This window comes from Tachypleus tridentatus, chromosome 7 (genome assembly GCF_004210375.1).
Source record: "Tachypleus tridentatus isolate NWPU-2018 chromosome 7, ASM421037v1, whole genome shotgun sequence".
In the NCBI taxonomy this organism is placed as follows: Eukaryota; Metazoa; Arthropoda; class Merostomata; order Xiphosura; family Limulidae; genus Tachypleus; species Tachypleus tridentatus.
In genome coordinates, this window is record NC_134831.1 from 60580592 (window position 1) to 60607313 (window position 26722).

At 32.0% G+C, this 26722-nt stretch overlaps 1 protein-coding gene across 1 annotated transcript in view; it reads left to right on the forward strand.

The window, feature by feature from the left end:
- Positions 1-26172, forward strand: part of LOC143257682 (SCY1-like protein 2) — a 175093-nt gene extending 148921 nt beyond the window's left edge. The window contains exons 8-18 of the mRNA XM_076516724.1: positions 4252-4419; positions 6598-6774; positions 8696-8818; positions 10397-10510; positions 10848-10980; positions 17075-17193; positions 19591-19694; positions 19946-20067; positions 20210-20418; positions 21000-21152; positions 22472-26172. Coding sequence (XP_076372839.1) covers positions 4252-4419; positions 6598-6774; positions 8696-8818; positions 10397-10510; positions 10848-10980; positions 17075-17193; positions 19591-19694; positions 19946-20067; positions 20210-20418; positions 21000-21152; positions 22472-22495 — 1446 coding nt within the window. The 3' untranslated portion in view covers positions 22496-26172. The remainder of the gene's footprint in view (positions 1-4251; positions 4420-6597; positions 6775-8695; positions 8819-10396; positions 10511-10847; positions 10981-17074; positions 17194-19590; positions 19695-19945; positions 20068-20209; positions 20419-20999; positions 21153-22471) is intronic.
- Positions 26173-26722: the final 550 nt, after the last annotated feature.

Below are 26722 nucleotides of genomic sequence, written 5' to 3' on the forward strand. Positions count from 1 at the left end.
TCAATAAAATTCAAATTGCGAGTCAAGAGACCTAAATACCTGGTCATGCCGAGCCAAAAAGCTGTTATTACTATATGCTATCCTCCGATGAGTTACTAATAAGTCTATGGACTTACAACACTAGAATCCGGGTCTCGATTCACCGCAGTGAATAGAGCACACATAGTCTGTTGTGTAAACCTTGTGCTGAAACAAATAATTCTGATCTTTCAAAGGAAAATCCTGTTATATTTAATGTGAAAACAAGAAACCAAAAATAATTTATGATTGAGAAAAAGTTGTTCAAAGTACATTTAGTTAAAAAATTTGGAATAAGTCCCGCGAATCGCAACTTTCCGAAAAATAACTAACAGATGGTTACATATTTCATAACCAAACACAAGTAACAAAAGTAACGAAATTTGAAAATATAAAAAATTATTGAAATAAGTGGTTTATGAGATACAGTTACTCAAAATACGTATTTATTAAAATACTATGACATATTAAATCGAAAGTGAAAATAGTATTTAAAAAAAAACATTTAAGAAACGATACAGCGTCTAATAATAGATAAATTATATTGATTTCCTTGATTTAGCAATTGGTTACATACACTAATATGTAGAATAAGTAAATATATGAAGCTTCATGTGTTTGTAATATTTGTTAATTAATTTTTGCAATTTGTAGATTAATGTAATAAAAGTGTTTGTAATATTTGTTAATTAATTTTTGCAATTTGTAGATTAATGTAATAAATTAAAAAAGAAAAATATACGTTTTATATCTCATCTAATAATAATTCTCTAAGTCAAACGACCAAATACAGAAAAAAAATTAAGTTTTATTTTACATTGAGTAAGGTTTACCATTTAAGAAACAAAACAAAAAGAAATGAGAGTGAACTATTTGCAAATAAATTCATACAACTAATAATATTTCATTAATTAATATTAAAATGTTAATACTTTGAAAATCCTGACTTGATAAATAGGAATGATAGCAACAATCAAAGTTAAACAAAAGTTAAAAGAAATAATGCCTGCTACAGTAAAGGCTGTATCTTGACTTACAGTTCTATTATATGACACTTCTCTTGATTCGATATTTTAAGTTTGTGCTAAAAAGTTGTTTATTTTAACTGGTGGACTTCGCATTTCTTTGTGCTTTTATACCACGCACTAAAATAACAATAAAACAAAATTAACTCTTAATAATTTCTGGTCTAAGCTAGCTACACTGATTAGAAACTGAAAACAACTTAATAATGAATGTGGCTAATTTAATATAGAAGACTAAGTAAGATTATACGTTGTCATAAAGCAAAACCTTAAATGACTATAAAGTATTAACTCACCAGTTACTGATATTTTCGAACGTAATTCAACTAGTTCGGCCAGCTTATTTTAGTTCTAAATCTAGATACTAAACTAACAAGGCAAGTTAATCCTCATAATGAGAACATATATATATAAAATAAATAAACTATAATAAATATTTTATATATGTTAAAAGTGTTAAACATTTTAACCAATACTGTTCACGAAAATAACATTAGAAAAATAAAGAATGGAACACAACTTTAAAACTGATTAATACTTCATACGTTATCATCACAAGGCTTTAGAACTCAACTTTTCTATTCTTTTGATTAATAGTATTGTTTCTGTTATTTTTTAGAATAATTTGTTTTATTCGTAAAGAAGTATTAATTAGTTTTTGTTATCTACATCTTTGTGCTTGGGTTGAAGGGTTAAAATGGAATAGAAGTGAATTGCACCCAAGTTTTCCATTCTGTCGTCGATGTGAAAGCGGATTGTATTATTTCTACCATGAAATATCTTCGACAAGTTCTATAAATACTCGTCTACCTATTTCATAAATATAATTACAGTAAACTTTAAGTAAATACATAACTAATGCTGACCAAATCTTACTACTCTCGCAACCCAGGCAAAGTCTGGATAATAGTGGAAGTATTAAATACATGTTGTCGTTTTTAAAAAGGTGTAGAATGGTGAAGATTTATCCCATGTGGAATGTTCACTTCAGCTTGTTTTGAAGAAGTGAAAGGATTTTCTTCATCTGTTAAACTCTCTGCTCAACAAGGGGCGGATGAACTAATGTAGACCTGATAGACAACATATGGATAGCTGTTCACTATCCTATTTTTTCTTGTTTGTATAATGCCCATCAAATACCAGACAATGGATGTTCATAAAGTTGGTGTTACTTATAAAGAAATCTTCTACAGTTTTAGATGAGTAAAACTTCTATTGATCTCTATTTAAAGTCTTTTTCTTTACCCTTTCGTACATTCTTTTTCTTCTGCAAATGTTTAGGTTATTTCTGACAGTGAACTGCTATAGAACATGTTAATAGTCTACTAAAATTCATATATGAGCCAGCAAGTTTTAGTTTTTCCTTTACTAACAAAAGTCTGAAACAGTTTTCCAATAGTTTACACAAAGTGCCTAAGTGCGTATAAGTCCATATCTGTAAAATTATTGTAGTAATCTAACTATTATAAGAAAAATATAAAATAATAAATCTATCAGATTTGTGCCCAAAATTAATTATTTGGGCCAAGTAAAGCAAAACATAAGTATGGAATGGCTTTTAAGGTAATGTAGATACATGCTGGTAAAAATTAAATTTAACAACAACTCGAGATATTGGAAATTCCAGTAATAGTTCGCATCAAGCCACAAAAATAGTCGTTTTTTTAACCAGTACGTGAGGAAAGGAATTATTAAAATTTTTATCGTTTTATTTTGTTTGTATTACGTGAACCATACTTGTAGCAGGGGTTAAAGTTTATGCAAGTCTTAACAAATATGTGTTATGAAATAAAATATTGACAGTTTGTTTTACAGTGTACCTTCAAGTAACCCAAAACTGATACCATGATATGACAATTAATAATAGTCTTAGATAAAATGATAGGTGAAAGTTTCGTTTAATTTGTCAACTACAAGATTAGAAATGTATTGTAGTATTAGAGAGAAATACTTCATTTACATAATCAGTAACGTAAGCCTACCTCATATACACACTTTAACCAATTTATTAAGACCTATACATAATAATGGATTAAATTATCTTTTGCCCAACTAATCGCCTTGACTTGACGTAGCCATTGAATCTACGAGGTGGAGGAATGTGTTCTGATAGATTTTTTTACACAGAGTTACTAATACTGCTCGCTATTTGTGAGGTTTGTTCAAAGCTTATGATGGGAACTGCAAATTATAACTTCGTTACTCAGATGCGCAATTATATTGAGGTTTAAGGATTATGACGGTTTTAAGAAAGGTTGGTGGAAACATAGTCATCTTATAAAAAGTGGTTGTCCCCATAATGCTTATGTAAGCGGTGGCTCTCATTCTGTCTTCTTAGTAAATCCAGGATTCCAGGAAAGTATGCTCAAATTATTATTACACTATCAGAGGAGTAGATGGTCTGTATTATACAAGAAATGTCGAGTGGCTTTCTCCACATTGTCTTCTTCAATCTGTGTGAAAAAAAAGTTGACGTGTAACTGGTTGGACCACATCACCTTTTCTCAGTCCTCTTTAGTTCAGTGTATACAATATTTACACTATTCAAGACGTATTTTTATTGTTGATAATTGAGACCTGTGATTTTTTGCGATGGTCTCCTACTGTTATAATATATTTGAATTGCTAAAGATAGGCTTGGTTTGGATGTCTCTGTCATTTCGTCTAAGCACCTTTTACCTCTTTTTTTATCACGTGCTTGTCCAGAAATTTTCTTCGCATCAAATATTTTATTCACATTTTGTTACTGTTGATAAACTCGAATGGCTGATGTTTAGAAGTCTAAGAACTAAACTGTTCTGACGACTACGGAATCTTCTACATATTCATCCGCCATCGTGTCTCTTTTAAACCAGCAATATATTTGCGTTTTCCTCATGTCTGTTGGATTAGCTGCGCATATGCTCGTTCCAATCATTTATAATGATACAGTGATCACCTGACACATCATTTGATGTACCTAACTTAAATCCTCTAAGAATCCTAACAAAGTGATCAGCTAGTGTATGTGCCATATTTTCACAAACCACAGTAATGATAGTGTGCAATATACTATAGAGTCGTGCCATATAAATTAAAACTTTACTGAACTATGCCATCACAGTGCTGAGATATATAAACTATGTTTATACTTTTTGGACTTAACTGCCAATAACCTACGCTATATGTAAAGACGTTTTAGAAACTTGTTTAATATTTACGACACTAGGGTACACGCACTTATAGTTTTATTCATTTGAATGTTTTACAGATTAAATTCTTCATGGATCCCGCTATCCACGCCCTGCAGTACCTGGATGTAATTCAGATGAAAGACTCAACACACAAGTCCCACTTTTATCACAGTCTGAAGGGTACACTATCCCAAATACCAAAAGTAAATGGATTATGATCCTATATTTTTTCCAGTTCTTAATAATCTTTATATTTAAAATGGTTTGTGTGATTGTTTGTCTTGAAGTCATTTTTATTGTATTTTTATATGTACCACCTCAGTTCTTTATTTCAATATTTAATTATATTTATTTAAAAAAATCCAACACTTTGGAACATTTTTTATCGATGCAAAACTGAGTGTCATATAAGCTAGCAGTATGAAAAGTGTTACAACAGTTTGCAATATAAAAATCTCTGGTTGATCTATTTCTTTTTTCTTGATCTATCATAATCACTTAATATATATATATATGTGTGTGTGTACAGAGATTTGGTTACATTCTAACAAGTGTCGGTTTTGTTTGTTTTAAAAGCGAAGCTACATTACGATGTCTGCTGTGTCCACCACCGAAAATCCAACCATGATTTTAGTGTTAAACTTACCAGGTTTTGCTTTTTTCAAATAATACACTGGTTATATTATATTTTTTAAAAACATAATCTTTAAGTAGAGCATCAATATTTTGCTTGCTAATAAAATAATTAGATACAACATTTCAAAAATTATGATTTTTCGTAGCATGTTGCACATAAAAAAGTAACAAAAAATCTCTTTAAAAGTAACAAAATTCGTGATATTGTTAACAAAATTTGTTCGCAGTTTGTGCACAAGTTCAAGTTTACTCACCATAGGCGTAAAGTATAAAACTAAGTCATTACGTGAAAAACTAAAATATGTAGAGTATTGCTTGATTTTGTATACAGAGCTACATAATGACTCGCATGTCTGCGTTCTCTCCATTGTGAGAAATCGAACTGGCAAACTAAACTACAATTTGAAAAACGTAAAGCAATGAAATGATTATTTCTTTTTGAAGCCTATCGCATATAAAAACAGCTGTAGATTAGACAGACGTGCTAATATAAAACACTGAGAACAAAATGTAGCTATTGGAAAAAATATGTTGTCATAAAATATGCTTTGTGGCATTATAAAACTCTATAATCACCAACTTTACAAAACAGTTCAATTGTCTTAACTAAATCCTAGCATGGTTCACGTGTATATCACGTTGTTAGAAAACTAACTTAAAGAATCAGGCTCCAAACAAGAGAATTTTACTAAACAGACGAAAATGTTAAAAAATGTCGCTTATTTGAATATTGTGTTCATGTTGAACTTATTTAAGAACCATATAAATTGGCAATAAATATGAAAACCTTCACAAACGCAAAACATTAAATTAACTATATTTGTTACACTGACATTTTAGGCCTTTTTTATAAAATAATAATATATTTAGTATAGTAATCCACAGAAAAATAACATTTTTATTGGAGTGTAGTAATACGGCGTTTAAGAAGTAGTATCAGTGTTAAAGTTTCTTGTTCTACAAAATTTTCTTTAGTGAAAGAAGTACAATTTACTATAAAAACCTGTACTGAAACACACGAAGCAGTGATAGTACAAGTAAGCTTTCTTTATCTCATTAAAACATGATTCAAGCACACTCATCTGTTAAAAACGTGTAACAACTGAAGCCGTGAAGTTGTAGTATAAGTAAGCTCTCTTTATGTTTGTGAAAGATGATTCAAGCTGACCAAAGTTTTAACGATACAGTTATGTTGCTTACCTGTTACAACTAAGTGTGCTCAAAGGTTAATGTATTTGTGATAATTTATAGGAACAAAACTTCTTTTACCATTTTAAATATATTATAAAGCTACTAGCACCCATAGTGTTCCTACTTGTATAAAATGTGATGCTCTTACTCTAACTGTTTGTAACCGTCAAATATTTAATCACTTAATAACAAACTTATATAACAATATATTTTATACAGTAATAAAGTTGTGGGTTAAGTCAGCTATACTGATAGCAATCTCGAGCCAGATATGATCACGTTTTAAAGCATCTTCTACTAATAACACTTCGGGTTTACGTACGTGTCTCGTTTTAAATGTCTTATGGTCATAACACTTTCTTTCCAGACGCTGATCACTTTATGAAAACTGAACTAGTAACTAAACTGGAAAATCTGTAATACGCTTCAAGAAAACCTTCAAAAATGTCATAATTTTGCACAGAAAGACATGCACAAATGATGTTTACTTTATTTAACAGATAAAAAGTCTATGCGATATGAACAATTTCACCATTACTAATGTTTCTGTCTAGAAACTGTGGTATCAGCACGTGCTACCGTCCTTAAAATCAGAGCTCCAATCTCCAGAAGTACTGGCAGCTGCACTCCAGCCCCTGCTTTATATAATCGACGAAAGTACTCCTGAAGAATATCAAACGCTCATCTTACCAATGTTTCGAACTATCTTCAACATGCCTAAATCTGTACAGGTATAGACAACTTTTGCCTCTTTAATTCTCCATGTTTCCAGAATTAAAAAGAAATTATATATTTGTCAAAGTTTAAGAATTTCTGTGTTGTTTTTGTTGTTGTTCTTTTTGTAATTTTGCTCTAACATAAATCATTGTTATTGTAGACCTTAGTCTGAAATATATATATATATTCTATTTCACGTAATTAACTCTTAAGTATTATGTATAATATAATTAGTTGTAATATTACATAGAAAAAAAAGCAGGAAACGCTATTACAAAACAAATATGTACCACCTGGACACACACCATGATGTGAGTAGTTATACAGTGTGTCCTTGTTTTGGAGATACTGGTGGAACTAAAACCAAATTGCATTGTAGATGCACCATTTATCCTGTTTAACCTGTCTCACAGGTTTCACATTCTTAAAAAAGTAAAAGAGGAGACGTGGGTGTTCTAACCCACAACGTCCCATGTCTGTACCACATTTCGCTGTCTGCAGCCGGATGGAAGAAGGTGGCTGCTCAAAAAACAAAAAGAAAAAAGAAAAATTCAGTAAGAAGAAAAAAAATGTAATTACGTACATCAAGGGGAAAGACAGTAAAAGTGTCCTTGCACTGGACATTCTAGTCCACGTAATGATGTTTGGACATAAATACCATGATGTTAAGGTATTACTATACTAATTTTGATGGTTATTTTTCATCTAAGGTTTCGATACGCTGTGTAAAATTCACGCTGATCTTCCTTATGATTTAATTTTTTCTCCATTTTTTGAAATTAATAATATAATTGATATACATACATAGTGTAAAGTAGACATTATTTAAAGAGTTAGTTAATATTTATAACAAAAGGAAGAACTGAGTTAAAATAGTAAGGCCAGACCTATGATAAAACAGAACATATTTATAATTTAAAACAAGCTTTAATTAAAACATAACATTTCATGTCATGATTAAAATAAATAAACTCGCCAAAGTACAGGCTATAATGTGAGAATGTAAAATGTGTCCTGGCCTATGGAGGTGACTGCGGAAGTAGAACCCACTAAAAAGCTATAGTCTTATCTTCATTTCCCCGGTGTCTACTGCTAGTCTTATCTTCATTTTCCCGGTGTCTACTGGTACAGTCTTATCTTAATTTTCCCGGTGTCTACTGGTACAGTCTTATCTTAATTTTCCCGGTGTCTACTGCTACAGTCTTATTTTCATTTCCCCAGTGTCTACTGGTATAGTCTTATCTTCATTTCCCCGGTGTCTACTGGTATAGTCTTATCTTCATTTCCCCGGTGTCTACTGCTACAGTCTTATTTTCATTTCCCCGGTGTCTACTGGTATAGTCTTATCTTCATTTCCCCGGTGTCTACTGGTATTGTCTTATCTTCATTTCCCCGGTGTCTACTGGTATAGTCTTATCTTCATTTCCCCGGTGTCTACTGGTATTGTCTTATCTTCATTTCCCCGGTGTCTACTGGTATAGTCTTATCTTCATTTCCCCGGTGTCTACTGGTATAGTCTTATCCTCATTTCCCCGGCACTACTGGACCGCTTGTTCCGGCATTGCTGTGGAACATCATGGACTTGAGTACCCACATCTTTCTCTTCTTACTTGATGTTACTTTTCTTATTTTACTCTATTATTCTTTTATTATTTACATATGAGACTCGGTAAGCAGAGATTAAGACTGGCAGACGTGTCCTACTTTCACAATCGCCTCCAAATGCTCAGGATACGTTTTAAATTTCCTGTGCCCTGATGACTTTATTTAAAAAAAATTATTTTGATTATACAGCGTTATATTTGTATTAAGACTTGTTGGGTAAGATTTATATGTACTATTTTTGCGTCCATAATATTCAAAACTCACCTGTACATAATATTTTGTTTTATATTTTTATAACAAAATATTTCAATGTTATATTTTTTTTAATAGGCAACTGTGACGCTTTTGGAAAATCTGGACATTATTATGCGGAAAACTCTTACAAGTGATATGAAATCAAATGTTGTTCAAATGTTGTATAATGCTTTCGACTCTACAACTCCTCAAATTCAGGTAAAATTTTCACATTTTTATAGCTTTACGTTTTACAAAGTTCCACTTAGGACTAAGATTATTTTTAGAGTAAGAAAGCTGTCTATACTTTTACGGACGTTTTTATATAGACTTGTAAAACTCACCAACCAAACGAACACGTTAAAATAATTATAACCTTTCTATAATCTTTTTTTTTTTTCACCATGTCTTTCTTCACCTTAACCTGTAAAGTAATATTCCCCAAATTTGTTTAGCCTAAAACAGTAGGCCTAAACTAAACAAAAAGTAAGTCTTTTAATATCTCGACGTCCATCAATAATTTGGGGAATAAATATTAATATATATCTAATAGAATAATAACATTTGTAACACAATGTTCGTAAATAATAAATAAATATAGCACAATTAACTATGAATATCTCTTATTAACTATAATATATCTAATGTAGTTTATTTGTAACTATTGACAGACTTCTCATATACTTGGATAATTATTCATTATTTTTGCTCATCAACCAATATTTTGTGTTGGTATTACAACAGTTTAGCGTTTATCTGACACATGCTCTCGCCATGGGGTCTTTTCTACATATAAAAGAAATCCTCATTTATTATTTTGATTACAAACACACACTAGACTGAAGAGAGATGAGCGTTGCACGAAGTTTACACATCTTTAACATATCAGCTACAAAATAAATTATAGTTTATTTGAACACGTAAGTAAATAGCAGATTTACTTAACTAGACGTGAGTTCTTGATTCGTATTGTATTTTGAAGCATATAATCGAGCTATGTAAAGTAAACAGTACAAATATGTTTAATTTTTCTGAAATTATTCTCTCTCTTTTGTAACCTTAATCAACACATCGTATAACAATGCTCTTTAGAAATGTGTTGTAAAAAACAACAAAGTTGTTGTGTCAAGTTAACAAAAAAGATATGTAAGGGAAAAGGTATAGTAATATTCTTGTCACCACATAAAAAATAATTTGTTTGTTTAATTTAGCAGTGTAAGGAGGGAAGGCAGCCACCCACCGCCAACTCTTGGGCTGCTCCTTTACCAACGAATAGTGGGATTGGCTGTCATATTATAACGCCTCTCCCCCGACTGAAAGGACAAGCATCTTTGGTGCGAGCGGGATTCGAACTCTCGACCCTCAGATTACGAGTCGAACGTCTTAACCCACCTGGCCATGCCGAGCCTCGCGAAATTCAAAAAACGAAACCTACATTTAAAAAAAATAGAATAAATATTACAATTTTAGAATGATTTATTGAAATTTCCTTGAAACAGTTTGTAAACGAATTTATTATAATAACGTGCACATGTGTATTAACATCACTTTCAGGGGTCCGTCGAATCTTCCAAATTTGACAGTATTTCTTTTTGTTTATTATTTCATCATTCGTGGCTTAGTGTTACATGTGACAGTTTACAACGTTAACAATTTGGATTCGATTTTTAAGTTAGCACAGAAAAAGATATTCAGTTCTACAAATTTACTCTTAAAATAGACAAACAAATCAACTTTCATTAACATTTTAAGTTGTATTGTTCTATACTTTGTCAGTCAGCCTTGTGATTGTTTTAGTGTGCTGCACTACACGCAGTGGCTCAAGTCGCTGACCATCTAGATGAAGGCCCTATTCGGAAGATGATTTTACCAAGAACAAAACAAGTTTTCGATAATAACTCTGGTGTGAAGGTGAGAATATGATGGTTTATAAGTTATTGTTTGTTTTCTTTTTCATTTTCTGAGATAAAGTTTCATAGTCTATTGTAAGAAATGTCACAAAAATTATATTATTATAATTACTATTAGATTCAAAAAATGTTTCTTGTAGTTTAACTTCTAAGTACGCTCAAATACATTTTTTATACTTTAGATCCAAGCCAATGCCCTAACATGTTTTAAAAAAATTATTGACAAGTTAGAAAAGAATTTATATTATTATTATTATTATTATTACTATTAGATTCAAGAAATGTTTATTGTACTTTAACTTTTTAAGTACGTTACAACATATTTTTTTATACTTTAGGTCCAAGCCAATGCTCTAACATGTGTCGAAAAAATTATTGACAAGCTGGAGAAGACAGATATATTAGATGAAGTGCTGCCCATGCTCAACAAAGCCAAACTCCAGGACCCAGCTATATTAATGCCAGTAGTAAGTAAGTGCCGAATTAGTTTTTTTTTTCATATATAATTTTAAAATAAATTCTTATTCATTTTGAAATGACTCTTGATAAACATCAAATTCAGCGAGTTACTAACTTGATATCTTTATAAAGAAAATATTGTTCAGTGTAAGGAACTGGTCCAATGGAAGCTTGTTCGGATAACATTGTTTCTCTGGTTATCAAATTAAACAGTTTGTTTATTCAAAAACAAATGTTACCTATAAATGTCTCTTAACTATCTTATTCGTACTAAACTGTTTCACTTTCAATGAGTTCCTGATTTCACAGTTTGCAAACTTTTCGAAACCTGAGAGATAGATATTTTGTGCGAAGTGATGTTTTCAAACACTAAACAAAGCGTATTGCTTGAGGAGAAACGCAGTTCTAATTTGCTTTTAAGAAGCTATGATAGCCATGTAACGTTCTAAGTTTTCAAATGAAGTTTAAAAAAATTTCATTGGGGTTGCATTGTATATTTTGTAAAACAATAGCCATGTAATAATGATAAAAATAAAGTTGAAAAACTCCCCGCGGTTACGTAGTATATTTCGTAAAATGTATTTTCAAAGAAGTTCGCTTCTTCTTTGTGGGTTTTAAATACCCAAGAGGGTTAGGTGCACAAGACCTCTTCCTCCATCCCTAGCTTTCATGTCGGCTACTATTATGTTGTTGTTGTAGTGCTTTTGGACCAGAGTATCCCACAGTACTCCGGTCCTTTTCAGGGTAATGTCCATGTATTGTCTTGATTTGCTCTTCTTTTTTTTTTTTTTCCTTTATCTATTTATTATAAGTAAACTTTGGTTTGGTTTGGTTTGAATTTCGCGCAAAACTACTCAAGCGCTATCTGCACTAGCCGTCTTTAATTTAACAGTATAAGACTAGAGGGAAGGCAGCTAGTCATCACCACCCACCGCCAACACAGGGCCAACAAGTAAACTCAGTTTCAGATGACTGCGCGATTATAAAAGCCAGAACTTATTGTGCAAAGTACGTGAGTTTCAACTTTGAAGCTAAACCATAGAAATAAAAATCGAGATGTTAATTATTTAAAACCTAATTTCAATGTCTTTACCTGAGACCAATAGAGCCAATAGAATTTCTGTCTAATTGTCTACAAAGTATAGTTAGGTTAATTAAGCTGAAGCTTCAATGATGTTAATGAATCAATTAATTTAAACATTGGTGAAGTTTCAAAATCTGTTACAAAATACAACCCGTCTACTCTTTCCATTTAACAAATATTTAAGAATATTAACAGCATTGCAAAAAATTGTACTGAGTTTTTTACAAAGTATAAACTTACATTTCCAATTTGACAACATAAAACTTTAAAAAAATATAATAGAAATTGTTTGATAATTTCCACATACTTTGTACAAAAATGTACAGATAAGCACGTAGTTAAAGCTTTGGAATGTTCAGTGTTCATTCTTTTACCAACTTCCTAACGTTTCTTACATTGTTTAAGCTGTTAAATATAATTTCTAAACTTTTCACATGAAGTAAACTTTATTAAATACACACCCATGAAGGCATTTGTTTAGTGTGTAACTGTAGGACCAAAGTGCAAATGTTTTACATTTTCACATATGCATTAATACTTCGTAATTTATGACGTAATTTACATTTGGGGGGGGGCTGAATCAAACGTTTTATTGATAAACTTGATTTGTTTTCTAGCTAAACATCGTTGATTTTTTATTATATTCAATGCAACCGAAATGATATTTTGTTTCATAAGCCCTGCTAAAATTACCACTATAAGATTCACTGTCCTCAATGCTATTTCCTTTCCTTTTTATATTCAATTTAATATTTTCACAACGTGGATGTAATATTCCTTTTTCTCAACAGCTTTTCAAACTACATAAAACCTTTTCTTCAAATTCATTTAAATAAATGTATATAGTCCAGTATTTCAGCAGCATTTTGTGTTTCTCAACCATCGAACAACTTTTAAAGAATTTATGATCTCAAAATAAACTGAGTATTTTTTATAGAGCAAAAAATGATCCAATCAATTTGCGATGCACGTAGAAAGCCATACATGTTTTGTCAGTGTAATCATATCTCCATTTGTGTTTCTACGAATCGATTAAACTCTCTCCACTGCCTAATTTTATTATATCAGAAATTAAATCCTTTGTAACAAGCTTAGTGATAAGGGAATATTGTTCTAATCGTAAAATATATTCAAAATAACTTGAATGAGGTCACCATCTCGCTAGTGTAGCTAAAGAAATGAACCAGGACCTCTTCACTGCAGGTTTAGTGGCGTTCAGCCTGGACTCATAGGGGAAAATACGCGATTTATTCTTTATTTATTTATTATTCAAATTGCATAACATTATCAGCCATACACGTATAAATTCTCAGTATTTTCTTTTCTAAAATATATACAACTAACATTAGAAATATTTGTTTAAATTTACAAATATAATGGGCCTGGCATGGCCAGGTGGTTAAGGCACTTCACTCGTAATCCGAGGATCGCTAGTTCGAATCCCCGTTACACCAAACATGCTCTTCCTTTCAGCCGTGGGAACGTATAATGTAACGGTCAATCACACTATTCGTTTGTAAAAGAGTATCTCAAGAGTTAGAGGTGGGTGGTGATGCTCAGCTGCCTTTCCTCTAGTCTCACACTGCTAGATTAGGGTCGCGATTTTAGGGTCATGAGTGTGTTATAAGTGATGGTAAATCCCATTATTCGTTGATAAAATAGTAGCCAAAAAATTGGCGGTGAGCGGCGATGGCCAGCTGTCTTTCACTGCTATGTTAGATATCCGACGTGTAGCTCTGCGCAAAATTCAAACAAACCAAACAAATTTTGACTTAAATTACCAGACGACCCTTAAAAATATTCTTGTATAAAGGTAGAAAAAAAATGGTCCAGAGTTTCACATAGTTTAGTATCCTTTCGTTTGTATTTAAGCTCATAACTCTTCGTTCAGGTTTGGTTTTTGGAATTTCGAACAAAGCTACTCGAGGGCTATCTGTGCTAGCCGTCCCTAATTTAGCAGTGTAAGACTAGAGGGAAGGCAGCTAGTCATCACCACCCACCGCTAACTCTTGGGCTACTCTTTTACCAACGAATAGTGGGATTGACCGTCACATTATAACGCCCCCACGGCTGAGAGGGCGAGCATGTTTGGCGCGACTCGGGTGCGAACCCGCGACCCTCAGATTACGAAGCGCACGCCTTAACGCGCTAGGCCATGCCAGGCCCCTCTTCGTTCAGTAACTTGTAACTGTCGTCATAAAAATCACCATATGAATACTGGAAATATTTCGTAAAATGTTTAGAATAAATTCATGACTGACTTATCACTGGATTGGTTTTACTTTTCTGTAGCTTAAGTTTTTACTATATGTAATTGATACTAATTATATACAGTTTTCATATATGCGTAACATTATGTCGTGTTAAGTGTTTTCTATTTACTTTAATTATCGTATTTATCATTATTGTATTTTCTTATTCTAAGTACTATTAGTGACGATGAACTTTTTTATAATTATTTTGTATTTACTTATCGACTGTTACACAATATTTAGTTTTATTATTTAGTTTTATTAATTATTCTCTGTTGCCATATCCATGTTTTTTTAAGTGTCTGAGGTTAGTTAAAGTCGTAAAAACTGTGCTAAACACACACTTCATAGCATGTTTAATATATCATTTTTCTTTTCATCACAATCTCCCTACACAGAATGATTAGTACCATGACTATGTCCCTTCACAGACTAATTAGCAAAGTTCTCAAAAACCTTACACAGACCACTTAGTAAAATTATTAAAACCTTAGAAATACTAGTTAATACCATCACTATTTTCCCACACAGAATAGTTAGTGTCACCACACGTCCCCACAAAAACTAACTTGTAATGTTCACGTGCTGCTCCACACTGTCTGGTACTAAAACTATCTCTCTGCACAAACTTTGTGATACTACATTATGCTTCAACACAGACTAACTAGTACCACTACTCCATACGTACGTAGTACTCTAGTATAAACTAACGTGGGAAGAATATTTGTTGAACTCACTAACAGTTTCCTGGGTCATTGTTTTGTATGTCTTCCCTTTGTATCATAGTTGTTTTTGCCTCTCCCACAAATAGAAGTATGTATTCTGTATTTTATTATTTCCATATAATTTGTATATTTGTCTCTGTACGGGTGAAAAAGTGTACTGAATTACCTGCGATTTAAGAGCGTAAAACTGTACTTGTTCGTGAATGTTTACGTGACGAGTTTAATCGGCATGTATGTTTAGTAAAATGGTGGCTGTTCGTTTTTAATAACGTTCATAATTTGAGGAGATACAACAAATAATGTCAGCCACGAATTACATCGTTTACCACTAAGCGCATGATTCCACGTGTTCCGTAAATTTTTTATCTAAGGACGAAGCGTTCAATTTACATGTAAAATTGAAAGAAAAATTTCTCAAAACAACTTTAAAAATTATAAATAGAAAACAGGTGAAACTGAGTGTAACGAAATAAAGGTTGTAATAGACAATATAGTTGTCGTGTCAAGTTAACAAAAAAGATATGTAAGGAAAAAGGTATAGTAATATTCTTGTCACTATATAAAAAATAATTTGTATGTTTTTTTTTTAATTTCGCGCAAAGCTACTCGAGGGCTATTTGCGTTAGCCGTCCCTAATTTAGCAGTGTAAGGCTAGAGGGAGGGCAGCTAGTCATTACCACCCACCGCCAAATCTTGGGCTACTATTTTACCAACGAATAGTGGGATTGACCGTTACATTATAACGACCGGATGTCTGAAAGGGACGACCATGTTTAGTACGACGGGGATTCGAACGCTTCAGCCCAACTAGCCTTGCCGGGCCATAAAAAAGAAATCAAACCGGTTCTGGAACTGAAATCTGAAATGCTTTTTTCAGAATTTATTTACACAATTTCTTAAGATATCACAAGATTCAATCAGTGAACTACAACGTTGCATTTACTTGTCTGTCTTCTTATGAGATAACAGTTAAGTCTGTCTTCTTTTGCGCAGCAGCTGAACCTTTTTTCTTATGTGTAGTAGATGATTCTGTCTTCTTATTTGTAATAGCTGAGTTTGTTTTCCAGTTTCATAAACCTGACAGGCCCGGCATGGCCAGGTGAATTAAGGCACTCGACTCGTAATCCGAGGGTCGCGAGTTCGAATCCCCGTCACACCAAACATGCTCACCCTTTCAGCTGTGTGGGCGCTATAAAGATATGGTCAATTCCACTATTCGTTGGTAAAAGAGTAGCCCAAGAGTTGGCGGTGGGTGGTGACGACTAGCTGCCCCCCTCTAGTAGTTTTGCGTGAAATTAAAAAAAAAAAAAACAGATTTATAACTTCGTGTTTTCATCTCTTAGTTTAGGCGAAACCATAAAAATATATTTCACTGATAAATGTAACAAGTTCAGCAAAAACCTGGAATTAATCTAAGTTTAATGCTTAGAGTTTTCCCCTAGTTCGTTGTTGATCCAACTGGTATCTTAACAAGTCGCTCTTATAAAATTTTTATGATAGAAATTTCATCTCTTGGATAATGATTATGTGTCACGTGATGTAAGACTGTATTTGACTGAATTTTACTCGAGATAAGTTATCGAATTACATACTAATGATTAAAACAGAGACTTTCCATTAATTAATTTAAATTTTTACAATTAACTATTTTCTCCGATGGAACAACGGTAAGTCTATATCAACGCTAATATCCAGGGTCAGATTCTATGCGGGTTGACGCAGCAAATAGTCAAATGTGACCTCGCTGTAACACACACACATGTGCAATTCACTTGAAATGTTCCATCCGTTACGTAAAGCGTCATTTATAAATAAAATAGACATTGTAGTAACTTGTACCTTAAACATCTCTAGCGGCTTTGTGTTAAACTATTATTATTATAAAATATAGTTCGTTATGGTTAGTTTAAGATCTAAAACATAATGTTAATGTTTAAAACCATTAAGAGATAAAAATATGTAAACTGACAAAATTATGTTACTAAATACGTCTAGACATTCATGGTGAAAAGCATGGTAACCCTTTTTATGTCCACTTTATTTAGGAATCTATAAACACATGTTAGGAGGAAAGAAGTATGGACTGACTGTAAACTTATTGGCCACAAAAGTCATGCCAGCCCTAATTCCTGTGGTGGTCAGTCCAACATTAAAATTATGCCAGGTAAGAGGTCATTTTAGCAGCCAAGAGTAGACAGTGAGTGCTGTTGATTAGATACCTTCCTTCGAGTCTGTAAGTTTAAAATTAGGAACGGCTAGCGCAGATACCCTTTGAGAAGTTTTGCACAGTTTTTCTACAACAGACAAATATTAAAATTGTAGTTTGAAGAACAACTTCACTTTGTATTTAAATTAGCAATGGAGAAGTTATAAAGAATATTAGAAGAAGAAAAATCGTCTGCAAGTAATGTGATTTTTATCAAAAATTTTAGGCCTGTTTGACTAAAACTATTTGTCTAAGTTAAGATCCAAATGCGGGTGAGTAACAATTCCTGCCATCTCCTCGAGTTTCAGTGGGTAGGAGATCTCGTTCCAAAGGATTGTAGTTTTGTGAATTATGGAAGTTTGGTTATTTAAGAATACTGTTTTCTTTATAAACTTAAATTGACAAAGTCCGATTTAATTAACATAATAGTTCTATTTTCCACTTGACGAGTTTCAACGCAGGTCATCATTCCTTACGTAAATGACATTCATTATCAGGGTTTGTTGGCTACACTGTCCCTTCACATACAGACTAGCTTTTCTTCCATATGGCTTCACTATCGGAGGGATACTTACTAAGCACACAGTTACTAATTCTCATATCTCAAAATAATTATATAAACCATAAATGGTACTAATTAAATATGTCGAGTACACATCTTCAAACACAATCACACTGTACAGTCAGAACCCATGGTTAGACTTACACCTGACTAAGATGGTAATATTGTAATCAGTAAAGATATTTGTTAAGCTTACGTAACATATCAGTTTCAACACCTTCTGGTGCATAATACAGTAGAAAGATTAACTACAGTTACCTACACCTTCACTATTCAAAATTTAATCACACTATTTGGTATAGGCAACATATTATTTACTTCAACAGTCATAGTATGCTGTACTACGTAGTCAGGCAAGTAACTAAAATTAAAGACCATTTTACGACTTTGTAAGAAAGCCATTCATGCATATAAGCCAACTGGTTTCTCATGAATGATTTTTTACGCATAAAGCATATCAGGTCCTCTGTGTTGTATTTACTAGTCTACATGCAAAATAAAAACTACCTCCAATAATTAATAAAGTAGAAACTTAAAATGTTTTGTAATGTTGAATCCATTGATATCAACGACCTGGAATCTTTGAGCTTCTTAATATAATACAACCTTTTAGATACTGACTGCGTGCAAAACTCTATTAATACAATAAAACTTTAAAAATCAAAGCCACAGATACAAGTTTTTCACAGTACCCACCACTGTGGTGTAGATTTAATGTTGTGTTTTAGATAAAAAAATATGTCATATTTTACAGACTATCGTAAAAAATAATTATTAATTCATTCGAGCTCCCCGTTGGTTAGCAGTCAGTTTCCGGTCTTACATTCTTAAAAAAGTAAAGGGTCCTATTTTCCATGACGAACAGAATGCACATTGCCCCTTGTTTAACACGACGCTAACAAAAAATTCCACCACCATTTCGACCACAGTAAACAATCTAAGCAATCAAAGATAAGCGGGTTATTACAAGAAAACTTACTGACTGTTTCTAAAAATGTTAATACACAAAATAATTACTTTACCTATACAGTTACAAAATAGCAATTATATTCTTACATTTGAAAACTCTCTTATCTCTTGACTGATACTTGTCTTATGTATCAAAATTCAGTTTCCAATAAAAAAACATGTGTGCTAGACTATGTAAACTCTTAAACCAGAAATCAGAATCAATTTTCATATTATTTACTTTCAATAAATGTATAAAGTAATGTATATTTTGTCTTTGAGAGAAATATCTCCACTTAATATTTGTTTTTATCTGGAATAAGCGTATATAGTAAAATTGATTATGAGATTGAAAATATACGTGCATCACATCCTATATTTAGGAAAGACGTGTCTTTATAATTACGTTTTTCTCTTTTGGTATATGTGTAACAAAGTTTGTCTGCTCTCAGGCGAACGTTTGTGTTCAAATCTGTTTTAGGATATAGCAGATGTTTTTATCAAAATTTAGAAAAGTATTTTTAACAGAATATGTTTCATTTTAGAGCTGGATTCTTGATCAAAAATTGTTTTTTACCAGATAAGGCGTTTTGTATCAAAATGTACTTCATCTTTTTGGCAGATATTTCTATCCTTAAAATATCTTTCCTCGAAGATCAAACTTTTATAGCTAAATTGTTTTTGGTTAGAATACAACATGTATAAGTTTGCCTTTCTTTCAGAACGAACAATCTTAATTTATTAGACTGTTTTTTTTTAACTATGTTATGTTTTGTTTGATCTACCTATAATGAGAGGATATTTATTATCTTGTGTAAACTTAAGACATAAATTATCTTCTTTAGTTCACAAGTTTAGTGGAACTACTTCAAGAAATGCTAGAACATGTCGCCAAGAGTCAAAGAAACAAACTAAAGCTCGAAAAATTATCAATGCCATCTACAGACAAGTAAGTTTTATTGTTTTAAATAAACTAACGATTTTATTCTATCCTTAAAATAAAAACTATGAAACCCGACAGAGAACTCATTACAATTTAAAAGTTCTGAAGTAATCAAACTAAAACTCATTTGTCACTCTATTTGATCAATTCTCCAGTGACACGGCGATATGTCTGTCGCCTCATAACACTTATAACATTTTATTTTTAACAAAATAAAAATCGCAAGCACGACTGAATCTGCCTACCTTGTGTTTTAGGTTAACAATACCCAACACAATGGATCAAATGACTGGTTATCCTCATAGACCCCCTGCTTTACGTCTGGAGTCCCGTCGAACATCAATAAGTATGGATGACGTAGGAAGGCGGGCATGTTCAGGTAATTTGTTTAAATTTCTGTTACGGTTTAGTTTTTGTTCTTTATGATAGTGTACATAATTTTCTTCAAATATATATATATATTCCCATTAACAAAGCACTTAAGTCAATTAAGATTACATACTATATTTTCTGTTTCATAGCCTCGTCCTCGCCAGATTCTAACTTGCTGCGCGTCCAGGCCAACCTCCCTGGAAGACGTCACTCAGACAATACAATTCAACCTCCGAGGATCATGATAGCACCTTGTAGTCCGGATAGCCCCACTGCTGCCACCGCTTCAGGGTTACAGATGAGACGACATTCAAGTGTTAATCCCCATGATACACGATATCACTTTTCTACTTTGAAGGTAATGTTACATATCAACCTGTTGGTCAGCAAATTTTACTCGCTTGTAACACCCAACATAACTAACGGACAATAATTATAATATTTTATAGTTTACTGTTTCCAGAAGTTAAACATTCTCTGTTGGAATATTCCATGTACTTTATTTAGCTTGTGGAGAATATTCTTTATTAATATAAATTTTAGAAATATTTTGTTTCATGAAAACTACGGGTGATATCCATAAGTTACTCGCCAAGGTTTTATATTACACAGTCACGTTATTTTGCCATCAAAAGAAATAACTTTCACTGTGCTAATTTTTAACCGCACTAAGCTGAGTTTTCAAGCGTCGTGTAAGATTGTGCTGTATAAAAAATTAATAGCGAATTATAATATCTAAATATGTTTGATTGGTTTATATCTTTATGAGTTTCTAATGTCATCTGAGATATTTCACTGTTTAACACTCACAAACTAATTTTGAAAAGTTTTGGACTCATCTAATTTCGAGATCAGTATACGTTTGATAAAAGTGAATTGGTCATGAATGATGTTACATCTTGATGTGTTAATCTGGTATTTTGCTGTTTATTTCATCAGTCGGGTCCAAACGTAGGAACTGATTTTTACAGTAGAGGTAGAGAAGCAACCAGACGATATTCAGCCGCGGCTTTATATAACAGTATAGGAGGCAATAGCTCTTCACCCTCCACCCAGTCTCTTAGCCTACTTCAACAAATCGGCTCTGGCATGGTAGGCATTGCTTCTTTTATATTATTCTATAATATATGTACATCACATTCTGTACTTGAGTCTTAGATAAAGGAATCCAATCTCATTAGTTAGTAACCAATAAGAAATAAAACGACATCTCTTCAAAAATTGAAAATTTTACATTTTACATAAGTTTGAAAGAGTCATGATAATAAGTATTACACACCTGTCTATCAGCTGACTCATGTATTACTTGGAAAGCATAAGACTCAAGTAGGCATCCTCTTACTAGCTAAGGTGCTTTCTTATCGAGTGTTACTTTTTAAGAACTCTTTCCAAACCTTGTATAGGTCGTTCATTTCTGAGAGGCTCAGCGATAAATCTGATTGGGTTTCGTTATATTCAGTGAACAGAGTACAGCTAGTCATACCGTTTGTAACCTCGTCCTTCAAAACAAGCGAAATAAACATTTTTGAGGAACTAGTCCTCAGACTTTCTTATTCTAGATATCCTTGATAAACCATAGTCATCATGTGACAGTTCTTTATGGAACAGGTAACGATATTTTTCTGAAACTACAAATATAAAATAATTGCTCAACATCTGTGTATTTGTGTTTTCGTCTTAATATTATAACCAAAACAATGATATAGACTAAATCTGTCTTCTATTTCGGTCGCTTCTCTGACTTTGAGTAGTTATGGGAATTATTACCCATCATTAATACAACTGAAATAGGCCTAACTATAAACATGAAGATCATGTCCAACGTTGTCTATCTCCACTACTGGCTCAGCTATAAGTCTATCGGCTTATAACTCTAAAACCCGAATTCTAATACTCATGGTAGACATAAGACAGGTAGTCTTGCGCTTAACAACAAACAAAACAAGTCTAATAACGATGTACTGCTGAAGTTTGGGGGTCAGAGAATTTTACTACTGAGAAAGGTTTATTTACTTAATACTTTTTTGCCAAACCATCATACTCCTGCTATATAGAGCCGAAATGAACCTACATAAACAGAGTCAATTCACAAGCTTGGATAAAACTAGGTCTAGGCCTAACACAAAATTACTGAATACAAATAATATCATTTAAGACTAGTTTACTCTATACTTTACAAATCCTGAAAATAATTCTAACCAATATTTTGTCAAAAAAAAAGAACTTAAGGAAAAAAGTTTATAATTTCGAACTATCGAAATGAAATTAAAAGTACTGAAAGTCCGAGAAGTGAGTTAGTTGTACTAATTATTTAAAATCATTTTATCATTAGGTTCTGATGTACTTGCAAGAGTGATAACACATGGCTTATCTTGTACTGTTTTAACCATTTGATGTTGTGTTTTTTACAGCAACAACTTTTTTCTGGTAAATAATTTGAATCAAAATACTACACTAAATTGCAACATCACCTGTTCAACAGCAGAAGAAAATCAGCTATTGATGACTAAGTGACCATATCTTATTCAAGAAGTCTTCCTACGAACAGACGTTGGGATTTCTGACAATGGAAACAGTTAATCCGGGAGAATAAGTTTATTTTCAGTGACGGATGTCTCGCCCTCTAGATCGTGACAAACTCCAAGGCGTAAAAAATACCAACTCTGGAGTTATTATAGTGGGTGACGTCATATATAATCCTTGTTTATAATCATTAATTAATTACCTTTAGATAATAAAATGTGAATTTATTCATAATATAGGTTGATAATTTTTATTAATCATACTTTGCCAAAAGATCACGTTGAATCCTTTTTTTCATGTTAATTAAAATAAAATAATCGTTTAAATTATTAATATTTCATTAACTGCTTACCTTCTATTGATAGAACGGTCCTGATTTGCTTTTTTTGTTTCACTGAAGCATGATTAGACATGTTCGACTGTTTCATTACCATCGCTCAGTCATTAGAATAACTTCTAACACATGGAAAAGTGTGACCTGAGTCATGGGATTGAAATTTACTATAAATCTGGAAAGACTTTCTTCATGAATGTTTGACGAGTTTAGTTTAAAGCCGCAACGCTAAATTTCAATTCCGTCTTTGGGTTTATTTACCTAGCTTTTGTTTTGGAAATCAGTTCAGGACAGAGATGCAAAGTGGAGTTTACGAAACTTCAAGTCAGCCAATGTGTCAGCGGGAAATATGCAGATTTATATCATACAAAAATTCGAGTTTCGGTTGCCCGCGTCTGACAGAAAACAAGTAGTCCATTATTTAGCTGAAACAAACAAGACCTTTGGATCGAGCCAGGGACATCTAGCTACATAAACACATATTTTTGTGTTTTATTTTTTATGAATTGCTAATAGCGCGTACATATTGAATTGGATATTTTTTAGCTAATAACAAATGCTTGTACTCTTATTTTACTTATATATTAATAAATATGCTGTAATTCGTGATGACGAGAAACCCACTTGACATGGCCCTCCGCTGGTACAGCGGTAAGTCTATTTTCTAATAGCTTTTCTAATTTTTTCAGATATTTTCTAATATCTGAGGTTTTTCCCCATTTCTTTTGGGCAGGCGCCTGTCACTCCAAATAGACTTATTCTCCAAGGTCTACTACTAATGGTCCTAAACCTTAGTTTTTCTTCAAGACTTCAGATAACATCTTTTGGCATATGTTCATTGTAAAGTGTGCGACTTTTGTAAACAACATTAGACGTACATTTACCGAGAAACCTAAGGACTGTGGTTACACTACCAGAAATCTCCTGAAACAATGACTATAGATTAAGCCTCCGATATTTAACATATTATTTTGGAGAAATTTACGTATTAAGAATGTGCCATTATTCACGTATTTTAGAATATGTGAGCATTAAGAATTAATTTTCAACAATTAAAGTTGGATCATTAGACATACGTTTATGAAATTATCCTGAAATTAGGAATGCGTCACTGTACATCGATGGGAGATATAGGACTTTGAAATGTATTTCATATAATCGTCTTCAGAATGAACAACAATTTGTCAATGAACTTATGCTTTCAAAGGCAGTTTAAATATTACGTTTCTACAAATTTAGAACAAAGAATAGGACTTTATAAGTGACTACAAATGTAAGACCTAATGCTGCTTTACTAAACACGTGTTTCATGACAAACTATAAGGTATACTTTTATGTCAGTGACCTGAAAGCGTGTTTATATCGGATGTAAACCACTCTGTCAATAACTCTTTTTCGTTTATAGTCTAAACAACCTAAATATTGGTGTGTATTTGACTTTAAAATTATTTTGTGTTAATACTGCTGAATAACCAGTTACAGGTTTCATTATATCACCAATGCTAATACAAAAATTATGTAATCAATGAATTTCAGAAACTTACAAATAAAATATTAAGTAGAGAGAATCAGAAATAAACCAGATACATTTAGCCTATCTTTTTGATTAAGAATGTAGTTAGCATATGCAACAACATATTAATCTGATTGATAGATTTAATTAGATGCTGGAAATGTCCGTGTGAGAATCATGTGGTTGTTTTTTTTTGTTGAATATGCATCTGTGAAGTAACGCATGTGGTATGGACGAAGTTTCTGTGTTTGATTTTAAACTGTGATGATCATTGATGTTTCGTCAGTAGAAGCGACAATCCGGACATTAAGATGTACTTTCCCTGGTATTTTACTTACACCATAAAGTGTATGAAATGTATCTAAAAGGAGAAGAAGTGATGAAGAGCTTATCTTACTTTTGAAGACAACTTTCCTTCTTTATGTGCAATGTGTAAAGAGAAGAAAATAGGCTGAAAAGGTTGGTGAACTGATATTAATATATATATATATGTATGGTGAGATTGTCATTACAATCTATCGTTGAAAATAAGAGCTTGTTCCATTCGTGACAATCTATGTCATTTACGCCATCAAACATTAACTGAAATATTAATTTATTTGTTATTTTTATTTATTTTTCTAAAATTCTTTTAAGGAACATCATAAGGTAGCTGAGTTGCACTACGAAAAAGTTACAGCAAGTTTAAATTACAGAGTATATGATGTTCCAAGAAAGAGTATTTTGTTTACGACCCTATTATGTAAACTTAAAAATTATTGTATCGTTGCATTACATACAGTTTGATTAAAAATCTCGCTTCTCGTAGTTGTTGTTTTTAAATATACCTAATTTTTTGTGATCCGTTTATGTTAATTATTTTATCATTTCTGATATACGAAAACTTAATATAGTTAATATTAGAAAACCTATAATCTTCTTTCTTTCTTGCACAGATGATACATCTTCTACCAACTTAAGAAATAAAATGTGTACATTATTATTTTAAGATAGGTCCAGGTTTTCAATTTTATCGTGAAAAAGAAAGTAGAAAATTGTTACCACATAATTAGTTTTTACTTAATCATGTTATTATATATATATGTTTCGAATTACTTCTTACCTAAATTGTAGACATAAACCATGAGTAAAAAAAGAAAACTTTGTAATTTCACAGTGAGAGGAAAATTAAGTAATCTTTAGCATACACGTACATATAATTTTTCAAACATGTTGAAGTGTGTCGCTATGTTTCTAAGTAGCGTATCCTTCATCCGGGTTCATTTTGAACAGCTCTCAAACACGTTTATCTGTGAAATTGACAATCAAAAAACTGTTTCGTTAGAATAAATAATTTTCAAATGTATTTTATGCATTCTTCTCGAGAATAGACATCCGTTTGTTATGTGACTATCGAAAAGATTAAGTAAATGTGACATTACAAAGTTCTCAAATTTTGGTGATTTTACAACACATTGAACTAATCTAAGCACAGTTTCATATTTGTGTTACTAAAGAAAATTATTTGAATCTACATTAGTCTATATTTTCCATATAAAATGTCATGTTAAAGGTAATACAGTATTATCACATCCGTATTTTAAAAAATGTTTTATTTTTAAGTTTTAAAAAAGGTTAAATCACCTTTTACTTCGGAAATTTTTCGTCACTTCTGTGTATCAAAAGTAAGTGTTAGAGAATATTTTAGTTAAATTTCTGCAAATAATAGAGAAGTTGGGTAATAGTGACATGTAATGTGAAGTAAAAATATAATAAAATTTCTACAGGATAGGAATTCGTCATTGAATATCAAAGTGTTTTTTTTAATCTAATAAAAAAGGAAAAGCAGAAACTTCTGCACATTAATGAACGGACATAACAGAACTTTACGATCGACACTTCTTTTAAACAATGGAAGTAGATTGAAAAACACAACTAACATAATATTTAATAATTGACACAAAAAATAAAAATAGACATAAATATATAATATATATTTAAGAAAACATATTACAGAACATAGCCAAACGCTATTTCAGAAAATATATACATTCCAAAAGAATATTACCGAAAAAGTTTTCACAAAATAAAAAATCGTATTTATAAAATATCAACAGTTAGTACGTACTTAAGGCAACAGAAATTATCTATACATTACTGAAGAACAACGACAGCAGCTAAATATAGAAGTTGAAAACATCGCGTAAGCTATTAGTTTTCCAGCTTTTGTATGTTCAAGAATAAATAGATAAACTTCTGGATGACAAAACTTCGTTAGTATAACCACCACCTATACTTCTTCAAAACAAATCG